Below are 20,747 nucleotides of genomic sequence, written 5' to 3' on the forward strand. Positions count from 1 at the left end.
GGAACACGGCCCGGCGCCAATCTGCATCGTCGACCCCCTTCATTTTGTTGGCCACGAAGTACTGGTTCAAATGGCTCACAAAGTCTTCCCAATCTTCTCGCTCCACAAATCGCTCAAAATCCAATCGTGCTCATTTTGCAAATAAAGGTTCTTGTATTCTTGTCGCCAAGGTACAAACTGAGTACTGTTTAACTGAACAAGGTACAACCTTGGCTCTGCTTTATTACAGCCCAAAAGTGCCTGACTCTCAAAATAGCTGGTCTTTTAGACCAGAGCACCACTAAGTGCGTGCTGCTCAGTGGCCTCCAAGAATGACATCATCTGGTGGCTACAAACAGCATGTATATACATGACAGCTCTTTGTCAGCCGGCATGGACACAGTGGGCTGAAATGGTCTCCTTCTGTGCTGTAAATTTATATGATTCTATCTGTCTACCCCCGGTCAGTAAGGCCTATCCGCTCCATTACCGCCTCTTAGAGCTGAAGAAGGGGGGAAATTTCAGCTCCTACCTCTTTGACCAAGCTTTTTGTTATCTGCCCTAATATCTCCATATCCGGCTCGATGTCAAATTTTGTTTCATAACGCTGCAGTGAAGTGTGCTGGGACGTTTCACTGCATTAAAGGCGCTATATAAATACAAATTGCGATTGTTGTTGGTGTCCCTAACTTAGATGGTGGGGAGAAAAATAATAGCCATGGTTCTCGCTCCTGATCACCACCCTTGCTGGAAACTGTTCATCTCGGGTGCTGGAAACTGTTCATGCTAGGGTGCTGGCTGAGGACAGAAACTGGTTCAGCTGTGATGCCCTTCATGGTCTAATATCTTGTGGCCATTCACTGAATAGGCTAAAACATGAAGAGTAGCCATTTGGACAGGATACCTGCGAGAACCCACTGCCCATGGAGCCGCACCCCAGCATGAGTGAACAGCTTCCAGGGGAGGGAATTAAAACTGAAGTCAACTCAAGGACAGATAAATATAGACCCGTGATTAGTGTGCAAAATTAAAGCACATGGTATTGGGGGTAATGTACTGATGTGGGTAGAGAACTGGTTGGCAGACAGGAAGTAAAGAGTAGGAATAAACAGGTCCTTTTCAGAATGGCAGGCAGTGACTAGTGGGGTACCGCAAGGTTCAGTGCTGGGACCCCAGCTATTTACAATATACATTAATGATTTAGACGAAGGAATTGAATGTAATATCTCCAATTTTGCAGGTGACACGAAGCTGGGTGGCAGTGAGAGCTGTGAGGAGGATGCTAAGAGGCTGCAGGGTGACTTGGACAGGTTAGATGAGTGGGCAAATGCATGGTAGATGCAGTATAATGTAGATAAATGTGAGGTTATCCACTTTGGTGGCAAAAACAGGAAGGCAGAATATTATCTGAATGGTGACAGATTAGGTGCAACGAGACCTGGGTGTCATGGTACATCAGTCATTGAAAGTTGGCATGCAGGTACAGCAAGCGATGAAGGCAGCAAATGGCATGTTGGCCTTCATAGCGAGGGGATTTGAGTATAGGAGCAGGGAGGTCTTACTGCAGTTGTACAGGGCCTTGGTGAGGCCACACCCTGAATATTATGTACAGCTTTGATCTCCTAGGCCCTAAGTTTCGTCATGATTTGCTCCTGATTTTTAGGAGCAACTGGTGTAGAACGGAGTATCTTAGAAATCGGAATTCTCGCCATTTAGTTTGCTCCAGTTCTAGTCAGTTAGAACAGTTTCACTTTGGAACAGAATTTTTTTTTCCAAAAGGGGGTGTGTCCGGCCACTTACACCTGTTTTCAAAGTTTCGTCAGTGAAAACTTACTCCAAACTAACTTAGAATGGAGTAAGTGAAGATTTTTGTACGCTCGAAAAAACCTTGTCTACACTTTAGAAAATCAGGCGTAGGTTACAAATCAGGCGTAGGGAATGGTGGGGGGGGGGCTTAAAAGGAATGTTTACAAACATTAAACACTTCAGTTTTACAAATAAAGAGCCATCATCAATAATAAATGATACAAACATCAATAAATCAACCAATAAATCAATCAAAAAAATTAATAAGAAATAATTTTTGAAAAAAATCAATAAATAAAACATTTTCTACTTACCGACTGCAGCACCGGAAGCCCTCCAACAGCATGCTGGGATGCCCCCCCCCACCCACCCCCAGTGTGTCTCTGTCAGTGTCTCTATCTCTCTGTCTGTCTGTCTTTCTGTGTGTGTCTCTCATTCTCTGTCTGTCAGTTTCTGTGTTTCTGACAGCGAGGGGAGGGGGAGGAGGGGGTAGAGGGAGAGAGGGGGGGGAGCAGAGGGAAGGAAGGGGGAGGGATGGGGAGAAGGGGGAAGGGGGGGAAGGAGAGATGGGGGGGGAAGGAGAGATGGGGAAGGAGAGGGGGGGGAAGGAGATGGAGGAGGGGGAAAGGAGAAGGGGGAGGGAGGCTGAACGGGCCGGGCCCGTCCCCAGCACCAGATTTACAGGCAGGTGGCGTTGGGTCGGGTCGGGATCGCGGGTCGGGATCGCGGGTCGGATCGGGGGGAGCACGGGTCGGGGTCGGGAGGGTGGTGGGAGGGAGGTCGGTTCGGTTTGGGTCGGGGGGAGGGAGGGAGAGGGAGGTCAGGTCGGTGGGGGGGGGGGGGGAGGGAGAGGGAGGTCAGGTCGGGTCCAGTCGGGGGGGGGGGGGTGGGGGTGGGGGGGAAGCGGGAGTCGGGTCGGGTCCGGGGGCGGGGGGGGGGGTGGGTGGGGAAGCGGGAGTCGGGTCGGGTCCGGTCCAGGGGGTGGGGAGCGGGAGTCGGGTCGGGTCCGGGGGCGGGGGAGCGGGAGTCGGGTCCGGTCCGGTCCAGGGGGTGGAGAGCGGGAGTCGGGTCGGTGTCGGGTCCGGTCCGGAAGCGGGGGGCGGGAAGCGGGAGTCGAGTTGGGTCGGGAGGACACAGGAGCTGGCCGTGGGAGGAGCTTTATTCACGCAGCCCCAGTGAGGCCATTCGGCCAGGGCTAGGGGCTGCGTACTTCTGCCCCTCCCACACTGTTTTGGGCGCCTGGAGCTACTGCACATGCGCGCCCACTGTAGCGCGCATGTGCAGAGGTCCCGGCACTGTTTTCAGCGCAGGGGCCTGGCTCCGCCCCCTACAGCTCGTGCTGCGCTGCGCCGAGCTGCAAACGACCTGCAGGGAGCTGGAGAATCTGGAAGTTTTTTTCGGCGCACTTTGTGGCGCGAAAAACGGGCATCCAGGTCGGTTCTGCGCCGTTCTAGGGCGGCTCGAAACTTGGGCCCCTAATCTGAGGAAGGACATTCTTGCTATTGAGGGAGTGCAGCGAAGGTTCATCAGACTGATTCCCGGGATAACAGGACTGACATATGAAGAAAGACTGGATCGACTAGGCTTATATTCACTGGAATTTAGAAGAATATAAAATTCTGTCGGGATTGGACAGGTTAGAATCAGGAAGAATGTTCCCGATATTGGGGAAGTCCAGAACCAGGGGTCGCAGTCTAAGGATAAGGGGTAAGCCATTTAGGACCGAGATGAGGAGAAACTTCTTCACTCAGAGAATTGTGAACCTGTGGAATTCTCTACCACAGAAAGCTGTTGAGGTCAGTTTGTTAGATATATTCAAAAGGGGGTTAGATGTGGCCCTTACGGCTAAAGGGATCAAAGGGTATGGAGAGAAAGCAGGAATGGGGTACTGAAGTTACATGATCAGCCATGATCATATTGAATGGTGGTGCAGGCTCAAAGGCCGAATGGCCTACTCCTGCACCTATTTTCTATGTCAAGTTACAGTCTCCTTTGAAACCCAACCAGAAGGAAATGCTAATCTAAAAGGTTGTTTGCAATACAAAGTTATTTAATGAAGGGCGAGACCCATCCAGTCGGACCCTGCGCTCGGGTCTGAGGCAGACTACAGCTGATCATTCTTTACCTCATCTGTAGCAATGAGCAGCAGTTTGTAGTCTGCTGAGAATGTAATGTTCCTGATTGGCTTCCCTGTTGACCAGCATTCCTCCATTTCCACTATGTGGGGTTTAACCTTGATACAGTAGAGTGTTCCATCCTGAGGAATACATCACACTCAGTTACCAGCAAACAGACAGTCACCCAAGTCAATAATCCCACACACAGGCACACAAACAGATTCATGTATGTTCATGATCTCAAACATGGCTAATGCACGCATACACGAGAAGCTATGCATGTGCTCAAAGTTACATGCACGCACACACACACGGAGTTCGGGAGGAGCTAACTGCAACAGTGGCAAACGGACCTGCATGGGTAATAGATAAAAAGTAAAAAGAATCTAAATGTGACATCACAGCCAAGCAGGTAAGTGATTGGCCGGTTGGTTGGTGAGTATTTCTCTTGTTTTTTTTAAAACCTTGGGCATTGGTGTAAATTAGGAGCCACAATTAAATAGATAAGTGATATTATCTAAAAAACCTAATTAATTAAATCAGCTGATTGCAGAGTAGCTGCTGGGTGTGTTTTGCTAAGGTTTAGAGTTTATTTCTGCTTGATCTTGATGGAAGGGCAGCTCATTCCCGTGGACTGCACATCCTGTGGCATGTGGGAAGTCCTGGACGCTTCACGCAGCTGGGACGACCTTGCGTACAGGAGGTGTCTCCAGCTGCACCAACTCGAGCTCCGCGTTTCGGAGCTTGAGCAGCGGCTGGAATCACTGCAGTCCATCCGCAAGACGACGTGGATAGCATATTTTTAAGAGGTGGTCACCCCGCAGCTTAACAGTGTGCAGACAGAGAGGGAGTGGGTGACCGCCAGATAGAAGAAGAGGAGTAGGCAGGTAGTGCAGGAGTCCCTTGAGTCCATCTCGCTCTCCAACTGGTATTCTCTTCTGATGGCAATGTTGTCTCTGGGGAGTGCAGCCAGAGCCAAGTCCACGGCACCATCATCATCATCATCATCATTATAGGCAGTCCCTCGGAAGCAAGACTTGCTTCCACTCCTAAAGTGAATCCTTTGGTGGCTGAACAGTCCAATACGATAGCCACAGACCCTGTCACAGGTGAGGGAAGGCGAGGGGTGGGACTGATTTGTTGCATGCTCCTTCTGCTGCCTGCGCCTGACCTCTTCACGCTCGCGGCGTTGAGATTCGAAGAGCTCAACGCCCTCCTGGATGCACTTTCTCCACCTAGGGCGGTCTTCGGCCAGGAACTCCCAGGTGTCAGTGGTGACGTTGCACTTTACCAGGGAGGCTTTGAGGATGTCCCTTTAATGTTTTCGCTGCCCACCTTTGGCTCGTTTGCTGTGAAGGAGCTCCGCATAGAGCAATTGCTTACGGAGTTTTGTGTCTGGCATGTGAACTATGTGGCCTGCCCAGCGAAGTTGATTGAGTGTGGTCAGTGTTTCAATACTGGGGATGTCACCTGGTCGAGGACACTAATGTTGGTGTGCCTGTCCTCCCAGGGGATTTGCAGGATCTTGCAGAGACATCGTTGGTGATATATCTCCAGCGACTTGAGGTGTCTTCTGTACATCGTCCATGCCTCTGATCCATACAGGAGGGCGGATATTACGACAGCTCTGAGGGCCTGGTCTTCGAACACTCTTTTCCTCAGGTGGCCAATGGCTGCACTGGCGCACTGGAGGTGATGTTGAATCTCCGCATCAATGTCTACCTTTGTTGATAAGAGGCTCCCGAGATATGGGAAGTGGTCCACGTTGTGGAGGGCCATGCCGTGAATCTTGATGATGACTGGGGGGCACTAGTGTGCGACAAGGACAGGCTGGTGGAGGACCTTTGTCTTACGGATGTTAAGCGTAAGGCCTATGCTTTCATATGCCTCAGTGAATACATCGACTGTATCCTGGAGTTCAGCCTCAGAATGTGCTCAGACGCAGGCGTCGTCCTTGTACTGCAGCTCAACGACAGAGGTTGGGGTGATCTTGGACCTGCCTGGAGGCGGCGTAGGTTAAACAGCTTCCCACTGGTTCTGTACAGATGGCACGGGGGGCGGGGGAAGAAGACTGGAAGAGCTATAGTGGTAGGGGATTCAATAGTCAGAGGAGCAGAGAGGTGTTTCTGCGGCTGCAGACGTGACTCCAGAATGGTATGTTGCCTCCCTGGTACCAGGGTTAAGTATGTCACCGAGCAGCTGCAGGGCATTCTGTGGGGAGAGGGTGAACAACCAGAGGTCGTGGTCCATATTAGTACCAATGACATAGGTAGAAAGAGGGATGAGGTACTGCAGGCAGAGTTTAGGGAGCTAGGAGAGAGATTAAAAAGCAGGACCTCAAAGGTAGTAATCTCCGGATTACTCCCAGTGCCACGAGCTAGTGAGTACAGAAATAGGAGGATAGAGCAGATGAATGCGTGGCTGGAGAGATGGTGCAGGAGGGAGGGCTTGAGATTCCTGAGGTATTGGGACCACTTCTGGGAGAGGTGGAACCTGTACAAGCCAGACGGGTTGCACCTCAACAGAACCGGGACCAATATCTTCATGAGGGGGTTTGCTCGTGCTGTTGGGGAGTTTTTAAAACTAGCTTGGCAGGGGGATGGGAGCCTGAGAATAGATTCAGTAGGGAGGGAAGTAAAGCTAGAATTGGAAAGCAAAAATGTAGAAAGTGAATTTGAAGGACAGAGGAAACAAGGGCTAGAAAGTAGTCAACAAGGAGGTCTGGCTGTACTAAATGGTATATACTTCAATGCAAGGAGTAAAGCAAATAAGGCAGATGGGCTGAGAGCACAGGTAGGCACTTGGCGGTATGATATTATAGCTATTACAGAGACATGGCTGAACGAGGGGCAGGTATGGCAGCTCAACATTCCTGGTTACAGGATTTTCAGACGGGATAGAGAGGGGGGTAAAGAGGGAGGGGGCGCGGTCGCGGTATTGATTAAAGAAACTATTCATCATCATAGGCAGTCTCTCGAGGTTGAGGATGACTTGCTTCCACACTAAAAATGAGTTCTCAGGTGACTGATGAACTCATTTTAAACAGTGGAAGATGCCTGAAAGAAACTATTACAGATGTGAGGAGGGATGATATGTTAGAGGGATCATCAAACGAGGCCATATGGGTCAAACTAAAAAACAAAAAAAGGGCGATCACATTGCTGGGAGTATACTATAGACCCCCAAACAGTCAGAGGGCGATAGAAGAGCAAATATGTAGGCAAATTTCTGAGAAATGCAAAAACTATAGGGCAGTAATTAATAGTAGGGGATTGCAACTATCCTAATATTAACTGGGATAAAATTAGTGTGAAGGGTATAGAGGGTGCGGAATTCCTAAAATGCATTCAAGAGAACTATTTTAGCCAGTATGTACCAAGCCCAACATGGGAGGGGGCGGTTCTGGACTTAGTTTTAGGGAGTGAAGCTGGGCAGGTGGAAGGGGCATCAGTAGGAGAGCATTTAGGTGCTAGTGACCATAATTCAGTTAGATTTAAGGGGGCCGAAATTGGTGAAGGCCAAGGGCTGCCCAAAGGACCGTCAATGGCCGCCGAGATACCTGACTGTACTTTGGCAGGAGTTTCAGCAAAAAGGTCCTTGACAGAGTGCCCGGCGGCAAAAGAGGGACTTACGGCGTCAATCTGGGCGGCAGTGGGCAGGAGCTCCCCATCTCGGCGACAAAGACTCTTGCCGCCCTAGCGCCGCCGAAGATGGAGTCGGGCCCAGGGAGAGTCGAAAAGCTGAAAACAAAAATCAATGCAAAATGTTTTTTTTTATAAACGCAACACCTTCAGGGGACTCCATGCAAGTAAGTCGCTGCAATAATTGTTTTTCTTTATACCTGCCATCGGGGATAGACCAGCTTCCACGTAGCGGTCCTTCCCCCTGCTGGTGCTGACTCCCGCCCGCACCAATCTGGCATCTCAGTGGCTGGGATGTCACTCGGCCATCCGCTGACGTCAGCAGGCGGTTCTCCCCCTCCCGCCCGCTCCAGACCACGTGCAAACCGGCACTGGGCGGAACCCGAAGAGGAATGTTGGCAGATCTCGGTGGCAGTCGGCGGTAAGGCCATCAATTTCAGCCCCAAGGTAGTTATGGAAAAGGACAAGGATAGATCCGGAATAAAAGTTCTAAATTAGGGAAAAGCCAACTTTGCTAAGCTGAGAGGTGATTTAGCCATAGTGGACTGGAAACAGCTGCTTGAAGGTAAATCAGTGACATGGCAAGTGAAAGGCATTCAAGGAGGACATCCGGAGGGTTCAGGCCAAATATGTGCCCTTAAAGAAAAAGGGTGGGACTAACAAATCTAGAGCCCCCTAGGGTAGGACAGAGGAAAAAAGGCAGGCTTAAGACAGATACCGAGGGCTAAATACTGCAGAATCTCTAGATGAGTATAGAAAGTTCAGGGGTGAATTAAAAAAAGATATTAGGAAAGCAAAGAGAGAGCATGAAAAATTCTTGGCAAGTAAAATCAAGGAAAACCCAAAGATGTTTTATAAATAGATTAAGAGCAAGAGGATAACTAAAAAAAAGGGTAGGGCCTATTAGAGACCATGAGGGTAATCTGTATGTGGAGGCGGAAGATGTGGACATGGTTCTTAATGAATACTTTGTGTCTGTTTTCACAAAAGAGATGGGCGATGCAGACACTGCTATCGAAGAGGAGGATTCTGAAATATTAGATGAAATAAAGAGAGAGAGGAGGTATTAAAGGATTTAGCAGCTTTAAAAGTGGATAAGTCCCCAGGCCCGGATGAAATGTATCCCATAAGAACATAAGAAATAGGAGCAAGAGTAGGCCATACGGCCCCTTGAGCCTGCTCCGCCATTTAATACGATCATGGCTGATCATGGAATCAGGTCCACTTTCCTGTCCGCTCCCCATAACCCCTTATTCCCTAATCGAAACTGTCTATCTCTGTCTTAAATTTATTCAATGACCCAGCTTCCACAGCTCTCGGAGGCAGCGAATTCCACAGATTTACAACCCTCAGAAGAAATTCCTCCTCATCTCAATTTTAAATGGGCGGCCTCTTATTCTAAGATTATGCCCCCTAGTCTCCCCTATCCTCTCTGCATCCACCTTGTCAAGCCCCCTCATAATCTTATACGTTTCGATAAGATCATATCTCATTCTTCTGAATTCCAATGAGTAGAGGCCCAACCTACTCAACCTTTCCTCATAAGTCAATCCCCTCATCTCCGGAATCAACCAAGTGAACCTTCTCTGAACTGCCTCCAAAGCAAGTATATCCTTTCTTAAATATAGAAAGCAAAACTGCACACAGTATTCCATTGTGTGGCCTCACCAATACCCTGTATAACTGTAGCAAGACTTCCCCCTGCTTTTATACTCCATCCCCTTTGCAATAAAGGCCAAGATTCCATTGGCCTTCCTGATCACTTGTTGTATCTGCATACTAAACTTTTGTGTTTCATGCATCAGGACACCCAGGTCCCACTGTACTGCAGCACTTTGCAATCTTTCTCCATTTAAATAATAACTTGCTCTTCGATTTTTTTCTGCCAAAGTGCATAACCTCACTCTTTCCGACATTATTCTCCATCTGTCAAATTTTTGCCCACTCACTTATACTGTCTATATCCCTTTGCAGATTTTGTGTCCTCCTCACACATTGCTTTTCCTCCCATCTTTGTATCGTCAGCAAACTTGGCTACGTTACACTCGGTCCCTTCATCCAAGTCGTTGATACAGATTATAAATAGTTGGGGTCCCAGCACTGATTCCTGCCGCACCCCACTAGTTACTGATTGCCAACCCGAGAATGAACTATTTATCCCGACTCTCTGTCTTCTGTTAGTTAGCCAATCTTCTATCCATGCTAATATATTACCCCCAACCCCGTGAACTTTTATCCTGTGCAATAACCTTTTATGTGGCACCTTGTCAAATGCCTTCTGGAAGTCCAAATACACCACATCCACTGGTTCCCCTTTATCCAGTTTGTTACATCCTCGAAGAACTCCAGGAAATTTGTCACACATGATTTCCCTTTCATAAAGCCACCGTGACTCTGCTTTACTGAATTATGCTTTTCTAAATGTCCTGCTACTGCTTCCTTAATAATGGACTACAGCATTTTCCCAACGACAGATGTTAGGCTAACTGGTCTATAGATTCCTGCCTTTTGTCTGCCTCCTCATAGCACGCACTCACACTCGGCGCGCCCGCACTCGAGCTCAGCGCGCTGACACTCACGCTCAGCACACTCTGCCCGCAAGCTCGCGCGCATGCTCAGTCTTGCACACACCACGATGACTTGACTGACAAAGCATATTTAATGTAGCAATGGATCCCAATGCTGCACTGAAGGAATGATTGAACACAGAGCAGGAACAGCACAAGAATTAAACCAGGGTTATCAGAGGCCAGGTTGAAGAGTTATGTTTTGAGGAGATCTGGGTAAGGAAAGTTTAAGGGTTTAGGAACAGACATGCAAATAGAGTTTTCTTCCAATTCACTCTCGGGATGTGGCCCTCGCTGGCAAGTCCCATCCCTAGTTGCCCAGAGAAAGTGGGTTGCCTTCTTCAACTGCTGCAATCCTTGTTCCTGTTTGTAGCGGTTTGATACAATTTGCTAGGCCACTACAGTGTTGACCATGTTGGTATGGGACTGGAGTCACATATAGGCCAGACTTCCTTCCCTAAAGGACATTAGTGAACTAGTTGGATTTTTACCACAATCCAACAACTTCATAATTACTTTTACAGAACTCAGTTTTTTATCTCCAGATTTTTAAACGGAATTCAAATTCTCAAACTGCCAATGGTGAGATTTCAACTCGTGTTCTCTGGCTCACACACATGCTCTGTCAAACAAACACATTCTGTAGATGATACCGGATAGTTTTACTTAATGCAAAAATATTTCAACATCCTAACTCTGATACAAACAGGCACTGAGATCCAACTAAGGCCCACGGACACCAACTCTAACCAAACCGTGCCCTAAACACCAACTCTAACCAGTGTTCCAAACACTAACCGACCCGTGCCCCAAACACCAACTCTAACCGATCCGTGTCCCAAACACTAACCGACCCGTGCCCCAAACACTAACCGACCCGTGCCCCAAACACTAACCGACCCGTGCCCCAAACACCAACTCTAACCGACCCGTGTCCCAAACACTAACCGACCCGTGCCCCAAACACCAACACTAACCGACCCGTGCCCCAAACACTAACCGACCCGTGCCCCAAACACTAACCGACCCGTGCCCCAAACACCAACTCTAACCGACCCGTGTCCCAAACACTAACTCTAACCGACCCGTGTCCCAAACACTAACCGACCCGTGCCCCAAACACTAACCGACCCGTGCCCCAAACACCAACTCTAACCGACCCGTGTCCCAAACACTAACTCTAACTGACCCGTGTCCCAAACACTAACTCTAACTGACCCGTGTCCCAAACACTAACCGACCCGTGTCCCAAACACCAACACTAACCGACCCGTGCCCCAAACACCAACACTAACCGACCCGTGCCCCAAACACCAACACTAACCGACCCGTGCCCCAAACACCAACACTAACCGACCCGTGTCCCAAACACCAACACTAACCGACCCGTGCCCCAAACACCAACACTAACCGACCAGTGTCCCAAACACCAACACTAACCGACCCGTGTCCCAAACACTAACTCTAACTGACCCGTGTCCCAAACACTAACCGACCCGTGTCCCAAACACCAACACTAACCGACCCGTGTCCCAAACACTAACCGACCCGTGTCCCAAACACCAACACTAACCGACCCGTGTCCCAAACACCAACACTAACCGACCCGTGCCCCAAACACCAACACTAACCGACCCGTGCCCCAAACACCAACACTAACCGACCCGTGTCCCAAACACCAACACTAACCGACCCGTGCCCCAAACACCAACACTAACCGACCAGTGTCCCAAACACCAACACTAACCGACCCGTGCCCCAAACACCAACACTAACCGACCCGTGCCCCAAACACCAACACTAACCGACCCGTGTCCCAAACACCAACACTAACCGACCCGTGCCCCAAACACCAACACTAACCGACCAGTGTCCCAAACACCAACACTAACCGACCCGTGTCCCAAACACTAACTCTAACTGACCCGTGTCCCAAACACTAACCGACCCGTGTCCCAAACACCAACACTAACCGACCCGTGTCCCAAACACCAACACTAACCGACCCGTGCCCCAAACACCAACACTAACCGACCCGTGCCCCAAACACCAACACTAACCGACCCGTGTCCCAAACACCAACACTAACCGACCCGTGCCCCAAACACCAACACTAACCGACCAGTGTCCCAAACACCAACACTAACCGACCCGTGTCCCAAACACTAACTCTAACTGACCCGTGTCCCAAACACTAACCGACCCGTGTCCCAAACACCAACACTAACCGACCCGTGTCCCAAACACTAACCGACCCGTGTCCCAAACACCAACACTAACCGACCCGTGTCCCAAACACCAACACTAACCGACCCGTGCCCCAAACACCAACACTAACCGACCAGTGTCCCAAACACCAACACTAACCGACCCGTGTCCCAAACACTAACTCTAACTGACCCGTGTCCCAAACACTAACCGACCCGTGTCCCAAACACTAACTCTAACTGACCCGTGTCCCAAACACTAACCGACCCGTGTCCCAAACACCAACACTAACCGACCCGTGTCCCAAACACTAACCGACCCGTGTCCCAAACACTACATGACCGTGTCCCAAACACTATAACTGACCGTGTCCCAAACACTAACCGACCAGTGTCCCAAACACTAACTCTAACCGACTGTGTCCCAAACACTACATGACCGTGTCCCAAACACTATAACTGACCGTGTCCCAAACATTACATGACCGTGTCCCAAACACTAACTCTAACCGACCCGTGTCCCAAACACTAACCGACCCGTGTCCCAAACACTACATGACCGTGCCCCAAACACTAACTCTAACCGACCCGTGTCCCAAACACTACATGACCGTGTCCCAAACACTAACTCTAATCCTGCTGGTGTTGTGGCATGGTGGTATAGGGGACACACAGATGTAGTTTATAGTTGGGTGCATTTTGTTTTTGTAAAATGACACTATTTCGAAGGAAGTACCATTCCTGCTGTAAACAGTCCCTTTGTAGAGAGTGCCATGGTGTTCACGGTGCATAGTTTCAGCATGGGATACACACTCAGTGAAATCTTCGATGGTGCCTGATTTGTTGTTATGATGTCTAGACAAAGGGGATAAGTACACAATAAGATTTCTTTATTCAGCACAGTAGGCTAACAACAAACAGACAAAGTAACAATTAGAATGCGAACAGAGAAAAGGCAAGACGTCTGTCACAGGGTCTCGATCTATAGTCCGGATTTGACATTAAACAGAGACCTTCTATCTGTCCCAGTGACTTAGGTAGACATGGCACGAGTCGGAGAATTCCTCCCGGTGTGCTGGCCAATATTCCTCCCTCAACCAACATCCCAAAAGAACTAGTTAACTGATCATGCATCTCATTTCTATTTGTGGGATCTTGCTGAGGAAATAATCGCTGCCATATTCATCTATATATAACAATCATTGAACTTCAGTGTATGTAGTGTCAGCCATGGCTCAGTGGGTCGCACTCTCACCTGAGTCAGAAAGTTGTGTGATCAAGTATCACTCCAGAGAATTGAGCACACTAATCTAGGCGGACACTCCAGTGCAGTACTGAGGGAGCGCTGCACTGTCGGAGAGGCAGTACTGAGGGAGTGCCGCACTGTCGGAGAGGCAGTACTGAGGGAGTGCCGCACTGTCGGAGAGGCAGTACTGAGGGAGTGCCGTACTGCCGGAAGGGCAGTACTGAGGGAGTGCTGCACTGTTGGAGGGGCAGTACTGAGGGAGCGCTGCACTGTTGGAGGGTCAGTACTGAGGGAGCGCTGCACTGTCGGAGGTGCCGCCTTTCGGATGAAACATTAAACCGAGGCTCCATCTGCTCTCTCAGGTGAGGAAGTAAAAGATCCCATGGCACTATTTCGAAGAAGAGCAGTGGAGTTATCCCCGGTGTCCTGGTCAATATTTATCCCTCAATCAACATAACAAAAAACAGATTATCTGGTCATTATCACATTGCTGTATGTGGGAGCTTGCTGTGTGCAAATTGGCTGCCACATTTCCCACATTACAACAGTGACTACACTCCAAAAGTACTTCATTGGTTGTAAAGCGCTTTGAGATGTCTGGTTGTGAAAGATGCTATACAAGTGCATATATATATATATTTATAAAAAAAAGTCTTTTATTTCTTTGAAAAATAATCCACATTATGTGTCGAGTTTACGAGGTGTGATGGGCACCTTATAAATACAAATCATAGAATCACAGAATCATAGAATGCAGAAGGCCATTCTGCCAGTCGAACCCGTGCCGACTCAGCCAGTCCCACTCCCCCGCCCTTTCCCCGTAGTCCTGCATTTTCTTTTCCCTTCAGATACTTATCCAATTCCCCTTTGAAAGCCTTGATTGAGTCTGCCTCCACTACCCCTTCAGGCAGTGCATTCCAGATCCTAACCACTCGCTGCGTAAAAAAGTTTTTTCTTATGTCGCCTTTGGTTCTTTTGCCAATCACCTTAAATCTGTGTCCTCTGGTTCTCCACCTTTCTGCCAATGGAAACAGTTTCTCTCTATCTACTCCGGTCCAGATCCCTCATGATTTTGAACACCTCTATCAAATCTCCTCTCAATCTTCTCTGCTCTAAGGAGAACAATCCCAGCTTCTCCAGTCTATCTACAGAATTGAAATCCCTCATGCCTGGAACCATTCTCATAAATCTTTTCTGCACCCTCTCAAAGGCCTTCACATCCTTCCTAAAGTGCTGTGCCCAGAATTGGGCACAATACTCCGGTTGTTCCCTACCTAATCTTATCCTTGTCCACCCCAATCCCTTTCTTAACTGGATACCCATGCAGCTCTTTCCATTTAATGCAGTATTTGAACATAAGAAATAGGAGCAGGAGTAGGCCATTTGGCCCCTCGAGCCTGCTCCGCCATTCAATAAGATCATGGCTAATCTGATCTTGGCCTCAACTCCACTTTCCTTTCACTCCTCTGAAGTTCAAGAATCTGTCTATCTCCGCCTTAAATATATTCAATGACTCAGCCGCCACAGCTCTATGGGCTAGAGAATTTCAAAGATTCACGACCTTCAGAAAATAAATTCCTACTCATCTCCGTTTTAAATGGGCGACACCTTATTCTGAAACCATGCCCCTTAGTTCTAGATTCCCGCAGAAGGTGAAACATCATCTCTGCATCCACCCTGTCAAGTCCCCTTAGAATCTTATATGTTTCAATAAGATCACCTCTCATTCTTCTAAATTCCGAGAATCAGCCCAACCTGGTACGACACTGAGAAGTGTAGAGGAACAAAGGGACCTTGAAGTGCATGTCCACAAATCCCTGAAGGTAGCAGGCCAGGTAGATAAGGTGGTCAAGAAGGAATACAGAATGCTTGCCTTTATTAGCCGAGGCATAGAATATAAGAGCAGGGGGTCATGCTTGAACTGTATAAAACACTAGTTAGGCCACAGCTAGAGTACTGCGTGCAATTTTGGTCACCACATTACAGCAACGATGTGATTGCACTAGAGAGGGTACAGAGGAGATTTATGAGGATGTTGCCTGGACTGGAGAATCTTAGCTATGAGGAAAGATTTGGAACAGAGGAGGCATGCGTGCATTGAATTCCACCCCCTTTTTGAGCATGAGCCCTCAATTCAGTTGCGCATGCGCACTGCGACGTACAAGGAAGCCGAAAGTGGGATCAAAAGCACGAACCCGCATAGAACTGTCCGCTGCCGCTGGAGCCTGGATTTGCTTCCAGCTTTTGCATTTTCGCGGCCTTCTGTGGGAGAGAAAACATTGCAGGGAGAGAGAGCGACGGGGCCGGGGGGAGAGGAGGGAGAGGCGACAGGGCCGGGAGGGAGAGGGCGACGGAGCCGGAGGGAGCGGGCGACGGAGCGGGGGGGGGGGGAGGTGGGAGAACGTGACGGGGCGAGGGGGCAGGTGGGAGAGCGTGACGGGAGGGCGGGAGAGAGAGAGAGAGAGAGAGAGAGAGAGAGAGAGAGACGGGGGGTGGGTGGGGGGAGATAGAGAGAGAAGGCGAAGCGGGAGAGGAGAGAGAGTGAACTCAGGGAAAACGGATCACTTTCTTCCAAGCCAATTTGCACCCACACCTGATTACTTGGAAAGCTCAGTGCATGTGTGACAAGGGACATTATTGGAGTGGATGAAATCCGGAAGTCACGACACTGTCACTATTCACTTCATACCCAATAAACCGGTTAACAATCTGTGACCCACACACAATGCTCCATCTATGGCAGGGCGGGTGGTGGGGGCGAGGGGGGAGCAAGAACTTGGGCTGGGGGAAGTCAGGAACTTGGACTGGGATTTCAGGGATGGAGGAGCTCTGAACTCTCTGGGGTCTGAAGTCAGAATGGCTCAAATTACACTCTGCAAAGTCACTCAGAACTTGGGCTCGGCGGTTCCAATTGCACATTCCAGATAAACTTCTGGGTGTGGCTTATCCTCCAGGGGGGCCAATCAGCAATCAGGTCATGTGATCATGGAGAGCCAATTAGAGCATTTTCTAGTGCAAATAGCTATTTTAAGGGGCCTAGATAGTGGACAGAAAGGACCTATTTCCCTTAGCAGAGGGGTCAACAATCAGAGGGCATAGGTTTAGAATAATTGTTAGGAGGTTTAGAGGGGATTTGAGGAGAAATGACCACCCAGAGAGTGGTGGGGGTCTGGAACTCACTGCCTGAAAGGGTGGGAGAGGCAGAAACCCTCACCCATTTAAAAAGTACTTTGATGTGCACTTGAAGTGCCGTAACCTACAGAACTACGGACTGAGAGCTGGAAAGTGGGATTAGGCTGGATAGCTCTTTGTCGGCCAGCATGGACACGATGGGCCAAAATGGCCTCCTTCCATGGTGTAAATTTCTATGATTTCTGCTCGACCTTTCTCTATAAAACCCAGTTAAAGAATGCCTCGATTTCAAAATTTTCATCCTTGTTTACAAATCACTCCATGGCCTTGCCCCTCCCTATCTCTGTAGTCTTTTTCAGTCTCACCACCCCACAAGTTGTCTGCGATTCTCAAATTCTGGCCTCTTGAACATCCCTCATTATAACTGCTCAACCATTGGTGGCCGTGCCTTCTGTTGCCTGGGCCCCAAGCTCTGGAACTCCCTCCCTAAACCTCTCCGCCTCTCTTTCCTCCTTTAAGATGCTCATTAAAACCTACCTCTAAACAAGCTTTTGGTCATCTGCCTTAATTTCTTCTTTTGTGCCTCGGTGTCAAGTTATCTGTTTTGTCTTGTAACACTGTTGTGAAACGCCTTGGGATGTTTTACTATATTAAAGGCGCTATATAAATAAAAGTTATCAGACAACCCCTTCATCTCGGGACTCAATCTAGTGATCCTTCTCGGAACTGCCTCCAGTGCAAGTATATCCCTCATTAAATAAGGAGACCAAAACTGTACGCCAGATGTGGTCTCACCAACACCCTGAGTTGTAGCAAGAATTCTTACTTTTATACTCCATCCCTTTGCAATAAAAGCCAATATTCCATTTTCTTCCTAATTACTTCCTGTACCTGCATGCTAACTGTTTGTGTTTCATGTACGAGGACCACCAGATCCCTCTGTACCAAGCATTTTGTAGTCTTTCTCCATTTAAGTAAATATTTGCTTTTTTATTCTTCCTACCAAATTGGATAACCTCAAATTTTCCCACATTATACTCCAACTGCCAAATTTTTGCCCACTCACTTAGCCTGTCTATATCCCTTTGCAGATTCTTTGTGTCTTCCTCACAACTTGCTTTCCCCCCTATCTTTGGATCATTGTCGGGAACAGTAGCATAGTGGTTACATTACTGGACTAGTAATCCAAAGGCCCGGACTAATGGTCTGGAGACGCGAGTTTAAATCCCACCACGGCAGCTAGTGTCAGTAATGGTGACCATGAAACTACCAGATTGTTGTAAAAACCCATCTGGTTCACTAATGTCCTTTAGGGAGGGAAATCTGCTGTCCTTACCCGGTCTGGCCTATATGTGGCTCCAGACCCATGGCAATGTGGTTGACTCTTAACTGCCCTCTGAAATGTCAGCTCAGCACCACCTTCTCAATGGGCAATAAAAGCTGGCCTTACCAGCGATGCCCACATCCCATGAATGAATAAATAAAAAAATTTAAAAATCAGCAAATCTGGCTACAGTACACTCACTTCCTTCATCCAAGTCATTAATATAGACTGTAAATAGCTGAGGCCCCAGCACTGATCCCTGTGACACCCCACTAGTTATAGTTCGCCAACCTGAAAATGATTCATTTATCCCGACACTCTGTTTTCTGTTAATTAACCAATCCTTTATCCATGCTAATATATTACCCCCGGCCTCGTGAGCTTTTATCTTGTGCAGTAACCTTTTGTGTGGCACCTTTTCGAAATCCAAATATACTATATCTACTGGTTCCCCTTTATCCACCTGCTTGTTACATCTTCAAAGAGCTCTAGTAAATTTGTCAAACACGATTTCCCTTTCATAAAACCATGTTGACTCTGCTTGATCGTATTATGGTTTTCTAAATATTCTGCTATTACTTCCTTAATAATGGATTCCAGCATTTTACCAATGACAAATGTTAGGCTAACTGATCTATAATTTTCTGCTTTCTGTCTCCCTCCTTTCTTGAATAGGGGCATTCCATTTGCGGTTTTCCAATTCATTGTGCATTGATTCCAGTCATCTACTGGGCTGGGCAAAAACTTCTTCCAACCTCGAGTTTCGATTAAGGCTTGGTCATTCTCTGCTTGACACGAGAGATGCCAATACTGGCTCTCATTGGGTGTGAACCTGGGCAGTGGGTGTTGGCAGGCTATGCTGGACATCACAGCTATGTCTGATGAGGGTCTTACCCAATGCTCGCATCCCAGCAGAGGTCACAGGACATGGACCAGGAGCAGTAACCTGAGATTTTTCCCTCCCATTCTTAGTCAAGAGTAACAAGACCAATTGTACTGGCCTTACATCCACCCCAACTGAGATCAACTAACGCAGTACAACCAGGGGTTGAAGCTCGGGCCATCATTGGCTGTTTGGATACTGTGTTTGCTCACTGGCCAGTGTGATTCCCAACTGAGCCAGAACAAATCTGTGTAGAGTTCCACTAATCCCCCAGACACCAGCTTCAGCTTCCCATCGCTAAGCCAGTTATCAACCCAGGTTTCGCATTTTCCATTCATTGCATCAGCCTTAAACATCTTTACAAGCCTCACATGTGGTACAAGGAGTTAACATTTCAAATATGAAACCTCATGAAGGGCCGAGGCCTACAGTGCAGACCTGTAGGAATGAATAGCATAGAAGAGAAGGCAGTGAAGAAAACGGAAAAATAGATTTGCATTTATATACCACCTTTCACGATCTCAGGACATCCCAGAGCACTTTACAGTATTTCTTTGAAGTGAAGTCACTGTTGTAATGTAGGAAACGCAGCAGCCAATTTGCGCACAGCAAGCTTCCACAAACAGCACTGGGAGAACTCCCCTGCTCTTCTTTGAAATAGTGCTGCGGGATCTTTTATATCCACCTGAGAGGGCAGATGGGGCCTCAGTTTAAAGATGGCATCTCCGAAAGTGCAGCATTCCCTTAGTACGGCACTGGAGAGTCAGCCTGGACTTTGTGGTCAAGTCTCTGGATTGGGACTTGAACCCACAACCTTCTGACTCAGATGCAAGAGTGCTGCCCACTGAGTTATGGTTGACACCAAGTGTTGGCAAAAAGCGACAGCAAGCTTGGGTTTTACAAAGCAGGACATTGTAGGAAAGGGAAGAGTGAGGGAGGAGAGGAGTTCCTCTAAGTCCTAGGTAAGAATGAGATAGAGTAGGAGGCGGCAGTGAGTTGTGATTTGATCAAAGGGAGGATGGAATGTAGGGAGGATGGAATGTGTGTAGGATGGCGTATTTTCAGCTTAGGGTAGGAAGAGACAAAATTTCAGAGAGGCAATGAGCATAGTAATATTGATAGAAAGAGATAAAGGTATAGAAGAGCGCGAGTGGTTGGAGGCTAGAGAAGAGAGTGCGACCATCTGTCAAATGAAAGGCAATTTCCAAATTCCATGAAGACTTCACCCAAAATTAAAACTTGTGCTTTAATTTGTGCACAGTGTCTCTGTTTCCGTTAGTAATTAAGCAAAACATCTTACCAGGGTTCAACTGTTCAAGGGACGGAGCAGCCAGTACGACAGCTTTATGCAACTCGGCATCTACCAGTAAAAGATGCCCCTTTTTGCAGCCCACATACAAGTCGGAGCTTGGGGTCCAGCAGACCGACACGGGCTGAACCTGCGGCTTACGGAGATCTCGTGGCTTCAGAAGAGAGAAAAAAGCAAAATAGAGGAGATTTAAAATGCAAGACCCACAGTGAGCGTAGGCTGACACACAGAGATACTCACACATAGAATCATAGAATGGTTACAGCACACAAGGAGGCCATTCAGCCCATCGAACCAGTGCCAGCTCTCTAAGAACACCTCAGCTAGTCCCACTCCCCCGCCCTTTCCCCGTAGCCCTGCAAATTGTTTTCCTTCAGGTACTTATCTAATTCCCCTTTGAAAGCCACGATTGAATCTGCCTCCACCACTCATTCAGGCAGTGCGCTCCGGATCCTAACCACTCGCTGCTTATAAAAGTTTTTCCTCATGTCACCTTTGGTTCTTTTGCCAATCACCTTAAATCTGTGTGCTCTGGT

At 48.3% G+C, this 20,747-nt stretch overlaps 1 protein-coding gene across 5 annotated transcripts in view; it reads right to left on the reverse strand.

Annotated features, from left to right (window-relative positions):
• cfap43 (cilia and flagella associated protein 43) overlaps positions 1 to 20,747 on the reverse strand; it is a 188,756-nt gene that overhangs the window by 136,604 nt on the left and 31,405 nt on the right. For 4 of the 5 annotated variants that reach the window (XM_070876377.1, XM_070876375.1, XM_070876380.1 and 1 more), the window contains 3 exons: positions 20,203 to 20,365; positions 13,054 to 13,172; positions 3,911 to 4,042 (listed from right to left, as the gene is read on the reverse strand). In XM_070876377.1, the coding sequence (XP_070732478.1) occupies positions 3,911 to 4,042; positions 13,054 to 13,172; positions 20,203 to 20,365 (414 nt within the window). The remainder of the gene's footprint in view (positions 1 to 3,910; positions 4,043 to 13,053; positions 13,173 to 20,202; positions 20,366 to 20,747) is intronic. The other variant, XM_070876376.1, reaches the window with a different exon arrangement.

Source organism: Pristiophorus japonicus, chromosome 3 (genome assembly GCF_044704955.1).
Source record: "Pristiophorus japonicus isolate sPriJap1 chromosome 3, sPriJap1.hap1, whole genome shotgun sequence".
Taxonomy (NCBI): Eukaryota; Metazoa; Chordata; class Chondrichthyes; family Pristiophoridae; genus Pristiophorus; species Pristiophorus japonicus.